At 32.2% G+C, this 21,929-nt stretch overlaps 2 protein-coding genes across 7 annotated transcripts in view; one reads left to right on the plus strand and one right to left on the minus strand.

Annotated features, from left to right (window-relative positions):
• LOC107271075 (segment polarity protein dishevelled homolog DVL-3) overlaps positions 1 to 5,316 on the minus strand; it is a 20,248-nt gene extending 14,932 nt beyond the window's left edge. For all 3 annotated transcript variants that reach the window (XR_001538510.1, XM_015746665.1, XM_015746664.2), the window contains exons 1-3: positions 5,156 to 5,316; positions 807 to 876; positions 353 to 608 (exon numbers count right to left, since the gene is read on the minus strand). Coding sequence is in view for 2 of the 3 variants with exons in the window: in XM_015746665.1 (XP_015602151.1) it covers positions 353 to 608; positions 807 to 876; positions 5,156 to 5,316 (487 nt within the window). In the remaining variant the exon portion in view is untranslated. The remainder of the gene's footprint in view (positions 1 to 352; positions 609 to 806; positions 877 to 5,155) is intronic.
• An 894-nt stretch (positions 5,317 to 6,210) lies between these two features.
• LOC107271090 (peroxisomal targeting signal 1 receptor) lies at positions 6,211 to 21,307 on the plus strand. Of its 4 annotated transcripts, none has more exons than XR_003060750.1 (9): positions 6,211 to 6,431; positions 7,785 to 8,147; positions 11,127 to 11,562; positions 15,758 to 16,301; positions 17,126 to 17,294; positions 18,324 to 18,481; positions 18,974 to 19,315; positions 19,404 to 19,749; positions 20,154 to 20,289. XR_003060750.1 is itself a non-coding variant. In XM_025088319.1 (9 exons), exons 3-9 carry the CDS (start codon positions 7,800 to 7,802, stop codon positions 20,986 to 20,988), a joined length of 1,863 nt encoding a protein of 620 aa, XP_024944087.1. In that variant the 5' UTR covers positions 6,211 to 6,431; positions 7,132 to 7,224; positions 7,785 to 7,799; the 3' UTR covers positions 20,989 to 21,243. The 4 variants fall into 4 exon arrangements, 2 of the variants coding, with proteins under 2 accessions (XP_024944087.1, XP_015602182.1); XM_025088319.1 differs by lacking the exons at positions 18,974 to 19,315; positions 19,404 to 19,749 and adding exons at positions 7,132 to 7,224; positions 20,949 to 21,243 and having other exon boundaries at positions 20,154 to 20,321; XR_003060749.1 differs by having other exon boundaries at positions 18,974 to 19,749.
• The last annotated feature ends 622 nt before the right edge of the window (positions 21,308 to 21,929 follow it).

The raw sequence follows: 21,929 nt of genomic DNA on the forward strand, positions 1-21,929 counted from the left end.
GGGGGGGGGGGGGAGTCCATCCTTTGCAGAAACAATCGTTCATTGTCAGCCGTTCTGACAAGTTACACAATAAAGCCGTTTCATTTAGTATCGCGAAATTACAATACACGGTAGGTTTCTAATTGTCGCAATGACGAAAACATTTTTGTTTTCTTGGCTCTCGTGCAGTTACACTTATGCATGATCTGTTCTCGTAGTTTTGGGGAGATCGGAAAGAGTCTATCGATTAATTTCTGGCGAGAATCAGCTGTGCCTCTACGACCAGCTTCAATTAAGTATTCCAAAAAAATTAATTTATTTATTGATCATCAAAATATATATGTTCGAATGTTAAATGGGCAAATTTTCTTACCATTGTATTTATTATTCTTTTCATATTTCTCCGGATGATGCCTAGAGCTTTTATGAAGATGATGACCCTGTCGACTACTAATAATACTCTCTGTTTCTGTGAGAGTATCATCGTGAGAGAGAGCAGGTGGAGGTCCACGATTTGTGCGTCCTGGAGTAACATGATCAGCACGGTCATGTTTCGCTTCACTATGTGCGACAGAATCAGTACATTGAGATGCACCGTCCGAAACGTTACTTCCTTCTGCGGAAACCAACTAAAAAGAAAAATATTGATTAAATATTAATATCCACAGTATCAATATTAAAGATTTTGTTAAATAATTAAATGAAAATAGAAATGTCAGTTGCAATTTCTCTAATTTTCGTCCTCAGTCTCTACCGAACTTCTTGGCTGCTTTGGTCGACATTGAAGAAAAAATTAGAATTTATAAATCTTAATAGTAAGAACTCACCCATGATACTACTCGTCCATTAAAGCAGGGTAAGTGTGCATCGTCATCTATAATTTCTTCCTTAACCACGCTGAAACAATAAATTATGAAAATTGTAGTACAAAAATACAAGACTATAAATTGAATAAAAACTTAGTACATAAAAGTTCTGCAATTACAAATACATATAAAGTGCTATAATGTTGAGTATACGCGTACAGAATTTTTAATTAAAAATTATCGTGGAAATCGCGATAATCACGGAACATCGTGGTATTTCATAACATATTACCTATATGTTTAAGAGCAACTCATGAAAATATACTAAAAAGGGAACATGAATTTTACTGGTATACGGTAAAAATTTCGAAACTTGAAAATATGTAGTGTAAAACTAATCTTTACTTTGTTGAATTTAAAGTCATCTAAAACAGTCGAATTATCATAGTACAACGCTGCTATCTTTAAAGGTATGACATGACAGTCTCAGCAATTTTTTACTAATTTAATGAAAAGTCATTGAACTTTGAACAATTTTCATATAACGAATTTACTGCCGCATGAGAACGTTAAACAGAAAATACGAAAGTGCGGATGTTTCGAGCGCTTTATTTAATTTCTCAACATGCTACCAAACTCTTTAATCTATCAATCTTTATCTCATTTGATAGCACACTGATCAATGTCGATATTGATTGTGATAACGGAACATCATGACGCATACTATTATAGGTCTTGTGAGACGAACAACGGCACTCCACCTATAGTTAAACAGCGAATCAAATGTAGTCTGAAGCACTGTTGAAAGTAGAAACAAGATTATTCCCCTAAGACACATTTGGTGTGTACTACTCATGGACGGACTATATGCGATAAAAATAGTTCTGTTTGCAACCAGCAACAATTACGGGCTGTCTCTAGTTGTATTCTAAGTCATATTAACATAAGGTTTTTCTAACGGATTAAAAATATGATATTTGAAGTCAGCACATTATTGTGAATAATATTAATTGTCCTTTCGCAGGGGTTGTTACATTTCTACACATTTGACCTGTCAGTTTTTTATACCCCTTGAAGTATGATTTCATTTTACACAAAAATCGAATAAAAAATTGAAAACATTTTCTGATATTTTAAGCATAATTATTATTAATGATTTTATAAAGTAGTATGATGCTTTCTTTTAGAATGAGACTAGCTTTAGAATCATGGGTCTACATATAAAGTTTCACAAAAAAGTACATATATACCGTCAAGAAAGAAATTATGTATTTTTTTGTTAGGACCTCAAATATGCATGTAATTTCTACTCAAATACCAATGCACAAAATACTCTTGGCTTTAGTACTGTTATATTTCTACTAAAACTTTAGAATAATTATTTTGTATCTGATTTCTCTAAGAAGTAATTTCAATTTTGAAACTAGTAAAGTTGTACTTTTTGTACAACTGCACATAATATGTAGTACATTCTACAGATATAAATGTAGAGTTGTACTAAACAAAAAGTTAAAACTAACTTACCACCGTTTTCTGGTACAATACAGTTCTTAAGTATTAGATTTTAGATTCAATAAGAACTTCATATCTTCTTAGAAGTATACGGAATTAGTAAAATAAAAACAAATATGTCTACCTGAAACACAATTTTTATATGTACTACTTTGTGTTTGTCTCTGCGAGGCAATAATTTTGATTATTCGATTTTTCTCTCTTTCTATAACATGGAGAAAATTGCAATAGTCTTTTTTACAACAAGCATTTGACATAGATAAAGAGCACTATGTATCACAGAAACGCAAAACAAGATGTAAACATTATTGTATTAGAGTTGAATATGATATGTGTCAAACAGAAGTATTGTAATCAAATGTACTTATAACGACAAATCTGCGTCATAACGCTAGTATTTTCTTCATACGAATGTACGCATCAATCATTGATAAGTTCAGCGTTTACACTAGACGTATCAATGTAACATTTTAATCAGTCTAATGCAATCTTTGCAATATGTCTTACGTATACATACTAGCAATATAGTTTTAATGCGCATATATCATTGCATAAAGCTACTCTGTGTAAACGAATCTGAACACTTGATATAAACCATGTTAATTTTAGCATCTTGTCATTCTTCTGTACAAAGGCTTGTTCACTACAGGTTATAAAAAGCTGAAAACAAATTAAAAGAAGCAGAAATTGAAAGGTGCGAAAGCCACCTAATTTGTATATGAAGTTTTCACACGCAGCTACAACTTTTTGCCGTGGCATCTTAGAAACTAAATATAATATATGCTAAATCTAATTTACCACTGACAGAACATGCACATTTCTATACAGTGGCTAGCAAAGTCCCATATCATCGAAAAAAATGTAGTAACACCTAATGAGATCTCTCTGTTTACATTTAGTTCTTCTTTAAGACAAATCAACAAAAACTACGCATATAGCTCCTTTTTCTCTTTATGGATTTATATGATTATTGCCTTACACAAAGAATGTTCATAAAACATTGAACCTCTTGCTACTCTTGGTTTTTACACTGCTACTAATGTTGATAGCTAGAAATCAGTACACCATTTTGGAATGTATGTACAAAACAGCATGTATTCGAAGCACTATGATTCAAGCACTATCATTCAATTTGAGTGCGACTGTATGTCATGATCATGTTCATCTGTGCAACTCTTGTCTTTTTCTTTATTCTTCACTGGCTTTTACTATTTCAAAGAGGTTAAATATCAGCACCGCACAACTCGATTTGTAAGTCGTCGTTACATTCGTATCTTAATATATTACCAGAAATTGTCCAGTAAAGTTGTAACTTGCAATTTCTGACCACATACTAGATGCAGCGAGCATTTTCTAATTTTCATATCGTAATGCCACAGCGCTACAGAAACCGAAAGATATTCCAAATAATAGCGGGCTTGCTCTTTGACGTCTTCGGTAACAGACAACATCTATTTCACTTTATCAACTTTATATAAACAAATCTCACTAATCCTTGAGATTGAGTGATTATAGTACAGTAACGCTGTAAACTGGATACTGTGATATGTATATCTAATTCTCGACTACAAAAAATCGACATTGCGTATCCATAGCAAACAATTTGTAAGTCGTTTTTCGTTCGATTCCAGAAGCGTTGATTGCAGGCTTCGTGAATTTACATAATATGAAATTTAAATAATAATTTTACTTTTACAACTCACAAGCGTAAATCGCGATCTTGGACTGTTGATTATGTAGGTGCAGATATTTCATAGAGCAATGGTGCATCCCAAAGTAAGAAATGCTATAGATCAAGGGAGGACCATTTGTGCTACCATTTCTAACTTATCCGCAATACTTCAGGTGTATTCATTATTAATAGCATTTATGAACAATAACTAGTTTAAAAAAAACTAATAATTCTAGTATATAACAAAAACAGCTCCACAGTACAGCCTATGAAAACATTATATTCCATGAAGTATAGTACAGACCATTGTTGTTCATACTATGTCAGATTATATGATTATATATGAATATAATAATAAGAAAAAACTAACATCCGTTATTATTCTATGTATATACATATTTAATTAAGAAAACTAATTATACTAAATTTTTGTTTAGAAGAATATATATATTTACAATTTATTTTATAATTATTTGTATAATAAAAAAAGAAAGTGCAGTAATTTTCCTATATAGATTCAAAAGAAAAATTTAATTATTATCATGAAGACGTAAAAAAATAATTCGTCTGTATATTTTCAAAGGACTTATTGTGGAAGCCATATGTCTATTATGGATGAAGTTTTTTTTTTTACCAATATGATTGCAATTGAAATTGACAGAATGTATAAAATAAGTATTCACTGATTAGCTGACATTAATAAATTGTATAAAAGAGTTGATATTTGTAAATCCAAGTCAAAAGAACTTGTTGAATAGTCTTTGTACATATAATATTTATAAAAATAATTCACATCGATTCTCCATATTGTGGCAAAATATCTTGTTTAATATACTTACTCAAAAAATATACATATAATATTTATAAACAATCAACTACTGCCAAATGGATTATTCAAAAAGGAACAATGATTGTGAGATAAAGAATTCAAATATTCTCACATTTTCAAACACAATGCACATAAATAGCTATGTTAATTAATAACAATGTGTAAATCAATATAAACAGAAATATTACGGAGATAAAATAGATCAAAGGATTGAAAAGAGACAGATAGATTGGATTGTCAAAACACAAAGTAGATTAGAAAATAAAATCTTTACGCACATGAAACCATTAACTCTATTAAGACCTAATAATGATCTTAAGGTGACAAAATACAAAATATAGAAATATTAAAACTTACCCGAAATCATCATCCATTGATTTGAAGAAATACTTGTAGTTAGGCCGATTCAACACATTCTTGAAGTCAGCCAGAGTAACTCGTTCAGGTGAAATCATAAGTTTCACAAGGTACGGTGTTTCTTCATCATCAATATGATAGATTATCTTCGTCTCTTCCATTGTGGTTCACTACTCATGAACTTTATTATTTACGAAGCATTTAACGAAACGACAGTTCTTGTTTCCTTGCGTGTTCTTTCTGTCGTACACGAAATGAACTTCAACCTAACATGGCGACAGTCATGGCCGTGACGGTCGTCTATATGAAAGGCCTGTTCGTAGCGATATGTATGCAATCAAACTCCGAAACCTCCGCAGCTGACACTGACGCGTAGCGGTATTTTATTGGAACTTATAGCTTTTCTATTTAGCCGAGACCTCAGGAATACGATCATGTATCTTACGTGGAAATGTAAAAATACGATAAACAAAAGCTACCAATCCTAGATTTAGTCTTCTTCAGATTCATAAATGTGATTGGCTGATGGCAATTCTCCTTCTCAAATTTTCACTCCACGGGCCACACGACCACCCCTTTAGATTCTTGGTCATATCGAAAACTTTTCGTTCACGACGCTATCAAAAATTTTGGTGTCATCTTATTTTAATTCCACTCGATTAAACGCAGCTAAATGGAAAACTCACAAATGCAAGTTTGACATTTAAAGTTAAATTAGCAAAAAAACTAAACTAGAAAACTATGGTGTGGTAAGTTCTAACGGAATTAACCAATGAATTAATAGTCAACTATGTTCGGCTGAGATCACAGCTGATTTTGAAAAATAACTGAAGCTATTGTTATTAGATAATATTTTTATAATGAGTACTATGAGTAGAGCTAGAAGAACAGTGTAAAAAAGACGGTTTTTCGAATTAGGTTTGTTGAATCGACGTTATTTAACGCAAAGCTATGTTATTGGTAATTTTGGCAAGTTTCTGTTAGAGCCAACGAATAGGTAGGCTTTGTGTCAACTTGTGTTGACGCTACTCGCCTAAAAGGAAAACCCTATTATCATTTTATTTTTATGCTGAATTTTTTCTTCTTTTGCAATTTCAGTACGATACATGCAATGTCAATTCTATTAATAACTTACTAAGGATTCTTGAGACTGTAATTTTCCAAAGTTGCTGTACACAAACAGTGAACGATTAAAATATTGGCTATATTGTCTTGTATAAATAAAAATTTCGTAGTTTCACTCATTCTTCTGCAGAAAAAAAAACTCATCACTTGGGTAAGGGATATTAATGAATTTATGATAGATGTAGTTGTATAATATTTTAAGTTCATTGTTCAATTAAAGCAAGAAAATTTATACATGCACGTGAAACATGATGAGTAGTTTAAGTATTTTCTTTAACTTTTATCGTCCTAACGTAAGGTAACATAACCTGTACTTTTTATCTGTGGTGTTGCAATATCATTCCTTTTACTTATATTCGTTGTAAATATTTTACAGTATTTATATATTTGGTAAATTGGAGAACATATTATTTTAACAAGTTAATTTTATGTAAATGTTTTTTAAATTTATTAATATTAAATTGTATTTCGACAATTTTACCAGTTCAACAAAGCTTATTTGTCATTTACAACTCAAAAAAAAGTGATTAGGAGGACTATTTCCTTTTTTGTTTTATAACTTAATGTTATCATGAGTTAACAAGTAAATTTATATTTTAACTAATAGGAACCAATCAAATCTTTAACGATTCAAATAGATATAATGTAAATGTATATTTTATGACATGACATTCACAAATTTCATCGCAAATGTATGCGTCAAAATTAGAATAGAAGTGAATTTTCTTGCATCAAGTAATTTTTTAATACAATTATGCCTCTTACAATTAATACTGAATGGATTCAAGACTGAAATCTTTCAATAGCAAATGTTCCCTTTGTTTTTATTTACTGCTGCGAGAAACAAAAAGGGACTGATGGATGAGATGTTTGCTGGTGACAACAGCAGACTGTTCTTCGCCCATTGGTTACTGCATTGGAACTAGCACTATATAGATAAAAACGTTTGTTTATTGTTAACAGTAAAATCTGAAAAGAATTGAGAGATAAAATATTGAGGTGTAAACTATTGAGTGGCTTGACTGTATGTGTCACAAAATGCATTCAGATGACTCTTAAATATTGTCAATTTATCCATCAATCCCATAAATGAAGTATATCGCTTATTATATCTTGACTTTCAAAAGTTTATGCAACTTGTTTATTTTTTTAATACATATTTAAATTTTATTGTATTCTTCATATAAGAGTAACAGATATTACTTAGATACACATAGAAGGTTGATACAAATTTAAAAAATTGCTAGTTTTAATTGAATGAGATTGAAGGAACTGTGAACTATTCAGTTCAAATGATTACTGTACAAAAATAATCAATTATAACTTATTATTAATATTATGGAGTAGATTTTGAATATTGCCTTAAGGTTCTCATTAAAAAATGGCAATGGGTAATCTTTAGTTTTGCGTGTGTTCAAAAACCATTTATATGGTGAACATATTAATGAATTATGATAATTAATAATCATTGCTTCTAGATCGATAAAGTTGTATTATCATTTAGGTTTCTGGGAAAAAAATGGCCTTTCAAGATTTAACTGAAGGCCAGTGTGGCGGGCCAAGTTCATTGATACGCCTCACAACACACTTTGTACAAGATCATGGTTTCAAAGATGAAGGCTTTCAACATACTTTTGGACATGCTGAACAATTTGAACCAACCAATTCAGAACAACTAGTGAAACAGTTTCTCGAAGAAAGTGCTGTACACCCCCAGACTTTTCGTATGGATAATCTTCTCCAGGGAATGTGTGAGATTGAACACACTGTGAATCCTCCAGTTTCTGCACCTGGTGTCATTAGAGAGATTACTGGATTAGATACTGCTTGGGCAAATCAGTATTTGGAATCTGGACGCCACTTTGATGTAATATCTAATATACAATTCATTTACATTAAGGGAAAACATGGGAAATGCGACTTTATTTGATGAGAAGTGCGATATTTATCCAATGTACTTAGTCGCATTTTTCCTATAATTTCCTGGATTAAGGTATCGTATAGAAATACCTTAATCGTGATTGGTTGAATGAATTTAATTTTTTTTGACATAAAAATATTCGATAACCGTTTCTTTTCGAGGTATCTATGAAATCCGGAAGATTTTTCCAAACTTTGGTCTTTTTCAGGTCTTTGATTTTTTTGAAATTCACTTATTGAAAAATTGAGTTCATTCAAAGATGTTTTTTTTTTACAAAATGTGCTATAAATAATGGTTTTTATTTAAAAGCAATATCTAACAATATCGGAAATGATAGAAGGTCCGCGCCACCTTAGCACGAGTATTATTTGACTAACAAGGGGAGGGTCAGACGTTACCCTCACCGATTTGGCTGAAATTATACATACGTGTAGTGCTTCATTAGTACCTCTTATGTACTAAGCCATAGGGCACGTTTCTCAAAAGTTTTCGAGAAAAAGCAACTTGAAAATTTGCGTACAACAGTAGAGTCTTAAAGTATACAAGTATTCACAACCGAAAGCATGGTGTAGTGAGCAGCGCGTCAGCTTCATAACCGCGAGATCGCTGGTTCGAGTTACGTTGACGTATCATTTTTTTTTAATGGTTTATTTATTCAATATTAATATAATAATAGTATGTTTTATTTATATAATATTTATCACAAAGAAATTGATACAGGATACTAGTTATAAAAGGTGTAGTTAAAATGATGAATAAAGTAGTACGTATTGAAAAATGGAAAAATTTATTTTTTATTTTGCAAATGTATACACGCAATATTCACTACACTTATTCATTGTTAGAAGGTAGTACATTACTGCATGCCGTAGGATGATAATCATACATGTGCAAAATAAAAAATAAATTTTTCCATTTTTCAATACGTACTACTTTATTCATCATTTTAACTACACCTTTTATAACTAGTATCCTGTATCAATTTCTTTGTGATAAATATTATATAAATAAAACATACTATTATTATATTAATATTGAATAAATAAACCATTAAAAAAAGAACGATACATCAACGTGACTCGAACCAGCGATTTCGCGGTTATGAAGCTGACGCGCTGCTCACTACACCATGCTTTCGGTTGTGAATACTTGTATACTTTAAGACTCTACTGTTGCACGCAAATTTTCAAGTTGCTTTTTCTCGAAAACTTTTGAGAAGCGTGCCCTATGGCTTAGTACATAAGAGGTACTAATGAAGCACTACACGTATGTACAATTTCATCCAAATCGGTGAGGGGAACGTCTGACCCTCCCCTTGTAAGTGTCATATAATTCATGACTGGCGAAGATCAACAATAATTTATTAAATTTAAAAACAAAATCATAACACTTTCACATTTCGCAATTGTTATTAAATACAATTTGATGAAATAGAGAATTAAAAGTGATAAATATGGGTAGCCTATGCTAGTTATCGATTTTTGTAGACAAAAGAATTTTAAAGCGGCCTGAGTACCGATTTGCATTATAGATCGTAAAAATCACGAATCACTTGAATTTGCAACAAAAGTTTCATATCCATAGATCAGGCACGCATTATAGCAAGCCTAGTAATTCTTGAAATTGCAATTTTATGTTGAACATTCGAAAATGGAAAGAGTGATTTGTCTCAATTGTGATTCAGTGTTGTAAAATTTGTTTCATAGATTCTGTAATGGATCATTTTTTAATATATCGATTTTATTAAACTGCAGTTTAAATACTTGTTGGGGCCGTAGGAAAGTGCATCTGGTGTGTTTGATTAAAGCTAAAATTAATTGAAGTTTAATTTGTTTTATTATGAATGGCAAAAATACTGCATTTATGAAGATTGTTTTATTGAAAATTTTTTACTTTTATCTTCGTTCGTTTAAATTTTTAATTATCCACGCAAGAGTACAAAACGAAATTATCAAGTGAAATTCATAATCAGTAATATTTTAATTATAAGTAACATTTTATTTTCCTGTTGTTTTTACAGGAAATAATGTGTTACGATGTTAAGAAGTAATGAATGTATTGCTGCATTTTTAGTATGTTAAATGTCAGTCAACATCTGTGAGTTATATATTTTTCTTTAAGAAATCGAAGCAATTTTCAAATCAGTTGTGATTCTGACTTATCGTCTTATGAAAGTGTGACATATAAAGAAATTATAAAGTGAGTGGTTACGGCATAGCTTTTGACATATTGTGAGGGTCATAAGATAATCTTAGTAGTTTATAATAATCCCAAGTAGTTTTAGAATGAGACTATTACTTTACTGTTGAGGGTACTAAACATAACCAGAGATTCTGGAAAAGAGATTTAGGTAAGGCAGTATGGAATACGTTGGATTGTATGTTCTTAAACTCTAAGTGTATGGTCAGTTTACCCTCTTTTAACTTAAATTGGTAAGGATGCAATCAAAAGTGAAAAGATAGTTTTCCAATAAGCTGTTTGATTTATGAATGAATTATTCAGTATCTGATTTTACGATAAAATTAAAACGTATATTATCATGTCATTTAACTATAAATTTTTTATTGAATTTATTCTAGCACAGTTGTTTATTTAAAATATGTTGCAACATATTTAGCCTCGGTAGTGGACGAAATATGTATATTAGAAAAGTTTAAAATCACATTGGTTAGCCTAACATAAATTTAAAGTCGTAACTTTGTAGATGGTATCTCATTATAATTTTTGTGATATTTCATATCTTAGTAATACGCGATTTCCTATTATTTTTGAAGAATTTAAATAATGGAAATCTTTTTTTTTTTTGAAAATTTTTATGACAGATTATTTCCCTATTTTGGAGCCTATGTTTGAGCTCCATGTTTTATGTATTCTGTATTATGCTTTAAATGTAAAAAATAATGAACTACTTTCTTTTCTTTATAGGAAAATCATGCAGATGATATTTGGAATTCTCAAGTAGATTCAATTATTCCACAAGGACAAGTTGTTGACGAAACCCACGAGTTTGGGCTAGGACCAAAATGGGCAGAGGAATACTTAGAGCATAGTGTCGACAACTTGGAAAATGATGACGATAAAACTTGTTTCCCACAAAGGCTCGATAATTCTTCAAGCGAAGATGCAAATGTCGCTTATTCAAAATTCATGAAATTTATGAAACAGGAAGGCGATATCCCGATTGAATCCAGTCAAGATTTAAGCCAAATTGACGATAAATGGAGTGAAGAGTATTTGGAGGATACGAAAAACGAAGATAGATCTATCGCAAAGGAAGATGTCCTTAATAAGGTTGAAGAAGAATTGGCAGTAGCTGGAAAGTGGGTTGAAGAGTTTTCGAAAGAATCTTCTAAAACTAAAGGTTAGTTTTTTTTTTATATAAGAGAAATGATATTATAGAAACACAAAAATGGGCTATTCGTATTATTTTTGTAGTTACATCGTCCTAGCAAAATTTTATAAATTTATAACATGTTGGGGAGGGGGGGTTAATAAAAAGAGATTATCTGCAGAAAATATTTTGTAATCTTTATAATTTAAAAAGATGGATTTTATTGAATTTAGATGCCAGTTTCTTTAACAAGTTGTATCTAGAAAAGTGTAAATTACGTATGAAAATATTGGGAGCGTGAACATTAATTTCTTAACAATTTACATATTTTTATGTATATAAGTATTTATAATTATATATAAGAATATGTAAATTGAATAAAGTAAAATAAATAACGTGCCAATCTCTATGCCCCGGAATGAAGATTCTGTTACTAATTCAATCAGTTGTAAAACTATAATCGATTCACAAGCAGAATGTGAGGCCTAGGGAATTCTTGCAGTGAAAAATATAAAAGGATGGTCACTGCTAATCGTACACATTAAGAGTCATCCACGAGTTTAATGTGTTTTTTTTGACAGATCGAAAACAATAAAGTCTCTAGTAAACCACGCGTGGCTGAGCATATAAGTATGGATGTGCATGATTTTGTATTAAAATACATTTTATTCACAACTGAGCTATAATAGCCACTTTATTCCCTGAAAAGCAGGAGTAAAGTAGCAATTTATTCCCGCATATTTGGTTTGCCCGCAAATTTACTTATTCCCGCATTTCGCGGGAATAATGAACTTTATTCCCGCAAAATTTTGAATTTTTTTTTAATTTTGAAAATTTTTGAAAGTTTTGAAAAGGTGAAAAATTTAAAAATTTTGAAGTTTTTGAATATTTGAAATAACGTATATTTCCATCATAATGACGGTGGCTGATTTGGTTCCACTTTTCAGGGAATAAAGCGGCTATTATAGCTCAGTCGTGAATAAAGCACTATATGTAACACGAGAGTAAAGTCGGTTATTTCCTCGGGTGATTTACTGCCCTCGCTTCGCTCGGGCAGTACACTCTCACCCGCGGGAATAATCAACGACTTTACTCCCTTGTTGCATAATGTACTATTATTTGTCTAATTTACTATCTATTTCCATAATTTTATCGAAAGCTGCCGATTATTTGCTAAGTATTGCTTTGTTAGCTAACTGTAAGGAAAAACACAATGTTTTCGTGGATCGACTATATGTATATGTCATATTAAACTAATTTTGAGCATAATTTGTACTAAAAATTATACCAATATTGCTTGTAATGTGCAGTCTTGTATATCTAATTATTGCTTAATAATTACTATCAAAGTGGAATCTATGAATAATTGGTCCATGACATCCGTATTGAAGTTTGATAAATGAAGCATAGCTTATTTACTAAATTCTACATCACCAGGTTTCGATTGAGCTTGAATTACATACACTAAAATTTGTATCAAGTACGTTAAATTCTTTGTATGTATTATATTATTGAGTTTCGCGTTATATGATATCGTCATATATCAACAACTGCAAAATGAGATATAGAAAAATCGTTGAACCTACATTGGAGACGATTTTATAGCGATGGTTACATGACATGAGATACACGTATGAAAATTGTTTCGTGATTGGATTCGTTCTAGAATGACTAAACGTTATCAATGACTAACACCAATTCGTATTATTTAATAGCGCTATAAGTGGTAATTTAAAAAGAAAAAGGTGTTTCTAATTAGAAATCTAAAAAAACAATAAGAAATGACATTGCCGACTTCATCGAAGAGGCTGTATTTCTTCATCAAAATTACAAGTCTGTAGTCGAATTAACAAAGAGTGAAAAGTAAATAGATTTGAAGGGAAACGAAATTTAATTAGACTCTAAAAAAAATAGGAATGAACTCCACAGTTATAATAAGTTATGCAATGCATTCTTTCCAATAATACAAGAACCCCATGATAGAAGAGCACGCATAAATCTAATAGTGAATTATATAGGTCTAACTTCTCTAACTGTACTGGTATTCACGATAACAATATCTAATGAACAAAGAGAAGGTATTATCCTAATTGCAGCCATTAAAACGAACATCTGGTATCTAACTAGGTTATGAGGGATAAATCCAAGAAAGAACGAAGAGAAAGAAGATGTCAACATCGTATGCAGAAGTTTGTGTAACGTGAAGATAAAGACAATACTGTAGATTAATGAGAAATTTAACATACTTCCTACGTCAATATAATTAGAACCAGTAGAACAACAAATTTAAAAAAGTAACATGATTCAAGAGCTAATTATGAGCTTTGATGATATGTAACAGTCAGATTTGGAGCTCACCCCTTTAGTCAATTACCACAATCATACTCTGATCACAAGAAAGAAGTATCTTCCTACGTGAAAGTCCTCGAGTTTCAATACCGAAAATATACTATACGAAATAAGAATTCTCAAGATATGTAATAGTGTAACTTAGAGCCCATGACAGTGCCTGAATTTTTTATAAAAAATTTGAAGTACAAAACAGTATCTAAGTATACATAGTTTATAAGGTGTTATTGTGTTATTCAAAAAATATGAATGCCGGATCTTTGACAGTTGTGCAATTAAATCACTATTAATAAGACGCGGAGCATCTTGGAAAGGAAAGTAAGGAGAGTTTTTAGAATGGTAAATGAATTTTTATGAAGTAAAGAAATATTTCATTCTGAAAAATTATTACAATTAATGTATTTGTTATTTGTTTAATTTACAAATTAATATACTATTATAAGAATTATAAGTTTAATAATAATGAGTTTAAAGTTGAAGAAGAGAATATTATTTTATCACTTCCACCAGATATAACATTTAAATATTTCGGTTTCGTAATCTTATTCCTCTAGTTTCAGTTACCATCTAATCAATCTTGAGCTTGTATCCTACACACCGAAGAACCATGTTAATTATTTATGGGTCATGACTATTTTGAACTGTGTACTATGCAAATACGCACCAAACCACCAAATACAAACCATGTAATGGCTTACAGACCATACAATTACTAGTCTGAGGTATCTGTGGCTAACTAGGCATCACTTGCATGGGGTTATCACGTTATCCCAACTCATTGATTTTTAAATGGACAATAAAATCGTGCGTGCATTCCCAGGCTATTACGGACGCTTGATTAAAATCTGAATGTTTCAGCAGTGGTGCAATCATTAGTTTCTTTTAAATTCTAGAAAGCTTCTCGTTCCAATGAAGTCTAAAGCCGTAATTTTTTTCTTAGGTAATTGTATTAGTGGCTTCGTTGTCTTAAGAAAGTTTTCCATGAAACGTAGATACTTTCCTACTAGTCCCAGTGACGACTGGGACATATAAAGGTCAATATTGGATTCTACTGAAGGCGAATTCTCATGTCCTCGCATGAGGTTGCTGTTAGGTACATTACATTGCATGTGGTAACATGGTAGCAATGGCAGGTTTTAGTTTACAATTTTTCAAAGTGTTTGCTGATATATAAGCAGGTTATCTAATTTATAGGAACGCACTGTTACGCATTCCATCTATTGGAGTTGTAGACGTCAGCGGAAGTGTCGCCTTACTTCTGATATCGGTCATGCGTTGCTGCTCTGTCCTACAGTTGTTTATTGGATTGTTCATCTTTAATCCCTCTTCTATAAAGCTGGCTTCTATAGCTGGCTTCTTTTGATTCACTTTTGACCTTGTCTACTGCTTTTGGCCTATTGCACTATCTCACACATTGAGTACAAAAGCCTCGCCGGTTTGTTTTACCAAAGATAGTTTGACTAATAATACCCACTATTCGGTCGCCATGCCGACAAACGGCATTATAGATTTAAATTTTAATTATAATTTTAGTTTTAAGGAGAACATGCCTGAGAGAAACGAAATATAGCTTAGTGGACGCTGTGCCACCAACTAATTACTCTTATTTGGAAAGATGTAAGATAGAAATCTGTAAGATTATCACGGTTACAGAATCGCTATGAATGAAAAAACGTTGGCGTTAGAATGCGTCATAGGTCGTGCGTTTTCGTTTTATACGTCGTTCTCTGTCGAACACTCCGTCTATTACAATAGCGTGAAAATACTCTGTATAGAAAATTTAATTTAATTCTATAGATAATTGATAATTTCATACGTCGGATATTTATGTTGTGTGTAACATTCAAGTAATTCAATGTATGTTTAAAATCTACAGATGGCGATAATTATGAAGCAACTTTTTGGAATCGTCTGCAAGAGGAATGGGAAAAAGTGACAGCATCAGAAGAAGTTTCAGCGCCACATCCTTGGATTTCAGAATATGCAAAGTACTATGATCCGTTTAAAGAGTACACTTTCCATAATGAAAATCCAATGAAAGATATATCAGAACCGTTAGAAGAAGGCAAACGAAGGCTTGAAGCTGGAGATTTACCGAGTGCAGTGTTGTGCTTTGAAGTCGCAGTGCAACAAGAGCCGAAAAATGCTAATGCTTGGTTATTACTTGGAAAGACCCAGGCAGAAAATGAACAAGATCCTTTGGCCATATCAGCACTAAAGGAATGCCTTACACTTGACCCATCAAACTCTACGGCTCTTATGGCTTTGGCAGTATCCTATACCAATGAATCTTATCAGAATCAGGCTTGTCTTACGCTCAAAGAATGGTTATTAAAAAACGAGAAATACAAACATCTTGTGCAAAATAGGATACAAGGCGCTCGATATACGGAATCTGGAGTCTCCACCGTTTTATTTCAGTATGTATCAAATTATAAATTAACATACTTTGGTTTCAAAATATTCATGCAGGATAAATAATTTAGGACTAAGGACTTTGCACTTTGGTTCAACTTCCCCGTTGTTGTCCTTGAGCACCTAAACCGCCTTTAAAAATCGACTACAGAAGTTGCCTGGAACAGCGTTAGCCTGGTCAGAAACAGGGACACTAATACCCTCCCTTTCTGTCCCTCTGAATTTACACCTTTAGAATGAGACGGTTTACTTAGAATATCAATAACTGGCACACGAATCTAAGTATATTTATTTAAATTCAACAAAATATCCATTTCAAAATTTAACCTCATTATTCCTTTTTGCAATAACAAGGATAACACCCTATACGAGTGGCGAACCCATAACTGAGCCCATTATTGCTACTCGGAGTTTAATCATTTTCATTCAAGTCACCTAATCGTCGTTCCTTTTTCTTAGTTACTTTTAAATTTCTATGAACAAATTTAAAGAGCTCGCTAGCCCTCACGGCGTACGTAATAGCACATATGACAAGAGTTGCATATCGCTATCGAAAGTATTAGATGATAAGTTTATTTTTTGAGTTGTGCTGCTCGTTTATATGTATTTTTGAGCATCTTTCTGGCACGACGTTATGCATGAGTCTCAGAATTCGCTACTGCATGCAGCAATCATTATTAGCTGCGTTACGCTAATTTCCACGATTTGCCATAATACGTGGATGCATCGTTTCAGTGTTGTCTGGTGGGCAGTCAATTTCTCCTTAAAACATTATGAAATAATCAGCCCTTAGTACGATTTCTAAAAATTGATATCGTTTGTATTACAGTGATATCCATAATGAAGTGCGTGAGCTTTTCATTGAAGCTGCAAGAATGAATCCTCATGAAACAATTGACCCTGATGTTCAGTGTGGACTTGGCGTTCTCTTCAATCTCTCCAGTGAATATGACAAAGCTGCTGATTGTTTTCGTACTGCATTGCAAGTTATTCCTGATGTGAGTACACGTAGTTTTTTATTTAATAGTATTTAACAAAATTATTGGATAGTTTCAAAACTTTGCAAACTGATTGCTCCACACTTCTACAATATTGTACGATTAAACAATTTTGTGAAACTGCTAGGAAAACTGCTAGGGCGTAGATATATTTTAACGTGGTCTACCATTAAAACGCTATCCATATCTGTTTCCCGTGGAATTGGTGAGTGTAATGCTGACGAATGAGGGCGACGTGTAGGTATACATATTGATTATTTATTATAGGTAAGATAAGTTGACTTACAATTGTTGACAAGGATGAAAGAGTTGGTATTGCACTTCACTGAGTTCTTTTTGTTCCAATCCGTCGTCTGTTGTTACATTCGCGATAGATTGATAAGAACGCTCACCGCGATGACTTTCCTGGCCCTCGGGTAGGCAGGCTTGGTCACAAGGATCCGAAGACACGTAAAATACTACTAGCGGAGGAACAAGCAAGACTCGATGATTTAGACGGTGACTCTTAGAGGAGTTCCGTCTGTTGCCAAGATTCACGAAAGACTAATGATCGGTTCTGAATACCGTAGGTGCCAAAGGTGCATTAGCTTCGATTTTGGGGACAATGCACCGCAATATTGATGAACTTGCAGAAGGAAGAGTTTTGCTTCATACCTCGCGCTGGCATGTGGTGTGAGCGCATGGCCTGCTACTCAGCGTTTTAAGATTTACATGAGGCAATCACAAAGTTCGATGTGCCGAAAAGAATTGGCAGGATTGCATTTAATTAAGTAGATCCGTTTTGGGATATAACACTTGCATGTGAAATAATAACGTATAGCATGCTCTCGTTATCTACTCTGATTTTCAGTATCTTATGAGAGAATTTTGGTGGTGAAAACAGTAATAAACTAATGATCATTCCTTGTTTTCTATATTGCTCAAATTCATCCCCCTATGTGGTATACTCTTGGCATATACCGATCATGTTTTTACAAATATACGTCACATAAGTTCTCATTTATATCAACTGGTTTGTTTGTGTTATAGGATTCAAGACTGTGGAATAGACTTGGTGCTACACTTGCTAATGGCCAAAGTTCTGAAGAAGCTGTGGATGCATATCACGAAGCTTTGAAACTTTCTCCAGGTTTTATTAGAGCTCGCTACAATCTTGGTATTTCTTGCATTAACTTGGGAGCGTATAAGTAAGTTTTTTTGTCAAAATAATTTTTTCAATATACTTAAAGGAAACCGCGCAAAGTTTCGAAGATGGAAAAGTAGTCATTACATGTTTTTTTGGTTTCATCGATATCGCCTCACATATACCTCACATTTATTGGGTGAAAATCACCTTTAACTTTTTTGCTAGTATTGGTGCATCGAAGTGTAATCTATTGTATGATATCTGGATTATTTCATGTTCTTCTATACAATCGAACATTATTGAACATTTCGAAAAAAGAATTCATCCTCAGATGAGGAAAAGTTTCCAATAATATTCTTTGTTTTATGTTTTTGACTACAACTCCTCACAGGGGCGAGATAGAAAAAAGTATCAATGACAAAAATATTCTTATTTCTTCGCGTTACATTTATGGTAAAAATACTTGAATGAATGCAATTTACACATTGTTTCTTTCAACGATGAATTTGTAATTATATATCTACAAGAAAGTTCTCCCTCTTTTTATTCTTAGTCAATACTTATGAACAGGACATGATGATAGAAAAGAATTCAAGCACCAAAAAACTTTATTTTTTACAAGCTACGCAAATATTGACAACGAGAGCGAACGAAAGATATATCTGGCACTTTGTCTATTTAAAAATAAAAGTTTTATCAGTTTATGGAGTCAGATACCTATATGCATCATATTTGTCAGCTCAATCAACGAAAACCAAGACACAAATAAAGATAGTGATAATCGCTACCAAATATATAAATCGACTGCGCATACTAATATTCTACGTGTACAACACGCAAAATGGCAAATGCAACGTTACAAATGATAATTTGTGGTAGTTACAGACAAATTTTGGTACCTTATTTCTTTTTGTATACTATTTTATTTGATTATGAGTTGTTTTCCTCTCTCATTCTGCCAAGTGCGCTGATAATTCTTACAGTTGTACGTATAAATACGTTACTCTCGCTTGCCGAGTATTCGACAGAGAAGTTACGCACGCGTGTTGAATTTTGCGTACAATCCAAGAAAAATGTGCATAAACCCCGTGAACGTTATTCAACCTCTATCTACAATAATAAATGTTATGAATTTGTCTCAAACGTCAATCATTGAACTCGGAAACTGATCATAGAAGATATGCGTTAACCGCAGGAAACAGAATTTCAAAAGAGGTTTGATTTTCTATTACCGTACGAAATTCACGAAGTATAAATCGTAGAAGATAACAGTTGAGAGGAATGGTACTTACAACCCGATACTAACTGCAACCCGAACTAAATCCAGATGTATGTACAGAAGACATAAATGAATTAGATTACGACTATAAGAAAAAGAGCTATAGATTACTGGAGGTCGGGAAAAGATTGAAATAGGAAATTATCATCTGTTCAAACAAAGTTTACAAAGATTTCATCCATACGACAGTTACACCGTTGGGCCCATAATATGAATCGACGGATGAAATCTTGGAAACCACATAAAAAATAAAATTACATAAATCATTATATAAAATAATTGAGAAATGAATGATAAATTCTACAAAAGTATTTCCGATGCGCAGTATGAATTATATCAAATGATGTTAACTGAATTCTTCATTGATATCTCTATATTTGCCCCAAAAATAAAGTCCTGCCTTAGTCGTTAAAGTTCATGTTAATAGACGGTTATTTTGTTATTCATATTTTAGAGAAGCTGGCGAACATCTGCTTACTGCACTCAATCAACAAGCTGCAAGTCATGATGCATATGGCAGAAATGGAACACCCATGACCATGTCAGATACAATATGGTCCACACTTAGGCTAGTTATTTCTTTGATGCATAAGTATCACCTGAATGAAGCTATAGAACAGAGGTATGTTGAAAATAAATGCTTTGCTATTTCCCAGTAGCCAAACCCCTTACGGATCTTCAATAGCCACGTTTAACTTTTCAGTTATGTTATAATTATAATTGACACGGAGTTGATTTCTTACTGGATTTTAAGTGCATCAGTTGATACATACTGCGAGGTTCAGTCGTTTCTATCTTAAAAAATTCCATGCTTTTATTCCGAATACCGGAAATCATTTCCATTCTCATTCATACCTTTTTGTGTAGATGTCGAAAATGTTAGATACTCGCTGGATGGTACGCGACTGTACTCAAAAGAGAATACAGAAAAATGAATAAAAATATTTAAATTGCAAAGAACTTTGTACGCTCGACTAATAGCTTTTTATACGTGCTTTTATTTTTATATTTGTCTAAGCTTATGATGTGAGTTTTGTAATCAAGTTTATAATATAACATCAAAAGCCATAGTATCGGGTCATCCTATAAGTAATGTGATTTTCAGATATTTGTGCACCATTGGAAGAAACTGCATTACTTATGGGATGACCTCATACTTATAAGGCTCGATCGAATGGCGATGTAATTTCCGTAAATAATTTAATTTGAAAATATTGAAACCCTTATTTCTCAATTTTATTTTTTTCAGAGATCTACGAACGCTGAATAAAGAATTTGACATCGAGTAATAAGAAAAAACTCTTCCGATCAAATTGTAGAATTTAGGAAGTTAATGTGAATTTGGACCCGTACAACCAGCAGCTGTCAGTTTCGAGGTGGCCTATACACATTTGTTTAGATGAATCCCGTGTACCATTGCATAAATTTGCAGTAAGCACTTATATTTATATAATATATAAATATATGTATATGTATGTATATATGGAGAATGTCTGTAATGTAGTATTTGTTATTGGCGTTATAAGAATTGAAAATTTATAATATTTTCAATATTTTTTCATGTTTTCAATTCGAAATAGGTAATTTTTAATAATAGAATTAACAGTAAAAAGCAACAAAATATGTTTTTTAGATTTGATTTTTTAAATTTTACTTGTATTCGAAATATTGTAATATCTTGATATTTTATATGTAAAAAATTTATTAAAATTAAAAATTTGTTACGGGAACGCAATACAATGGATTTATTAATGTGATGAAAATCCAAAACGTTATAAAACTTCAAAAAATATACGTAATTCAATCCTATTAAGAATCCTCTTCCGTATAATTCCAGGGCTTTACTAGGAAATCGACAGACCCTCGACTTTCATAATAAAATTTCTACTAGTGGTATTTCGAAATTGATTTTTAGATGTGGTGTGAAATGATTGCTTCATTTATAAATAGATAAAAAAATGTTTATGCTGTATAATGTGATACAAATTTCGGTAATTCTTGATATACTTGCGATTTGATATATTGTGCTTAATATCATTTAATTTAATTTTGACTTTCACGTTTCTTTTTTAGTTTTTATTTTGTACTGCCTTTAAATTCACTGAATTACTGTCTGACGTGCGTTCGTGTATCTCAAAGTTAATTTGTGAAAAATGAATTGTCATCAGCCAATCTCATGTAGGAGCCTGAAGGGGACTTTAGGATTGGCGTCAGGAGTTCATACAGCACG

The sequence above is a fragment of the Cephus cinctus genome, unplaced genomic scaffold (genome assembly GCF_000341935.2).
Source record: "Cephus cinctus unplaced genomic scaffold, Ccin1 Ccin1_scaffold0885, whole genome shotgun sequence".
NCBI lineage: Eukaryota > Metazoa > Arthropoda > Insecta > Hymenoptera > Cephidae > Cephus > Cephus cinctus.

Excerpts from the sequence above, each read along its gene's own strand:
- LOC107271090 (XM_025088319.1), top strand. The coding sequence starts at position 7,800 with ATGGCCTTTCAAGATTTAACTGAAGGCCAGTGTGGCGGGCCAAGTTCA. Across the intron at positions 8,148-11,126 it reads AATCTGGACGCCACTTTGAT|GAAAATCATGCAGATGATAT; the intron begins GTAATATCTAAT and ends TTTTCTTTATAG. Across the intron at positions 18,482-20,153 it reads ATTAACTTGGGAGCGTATAA|AGAAGCTGGCGAACATCTGC; the intron begins GTAAGTTTTTTT and ends TTCATATTTTAG.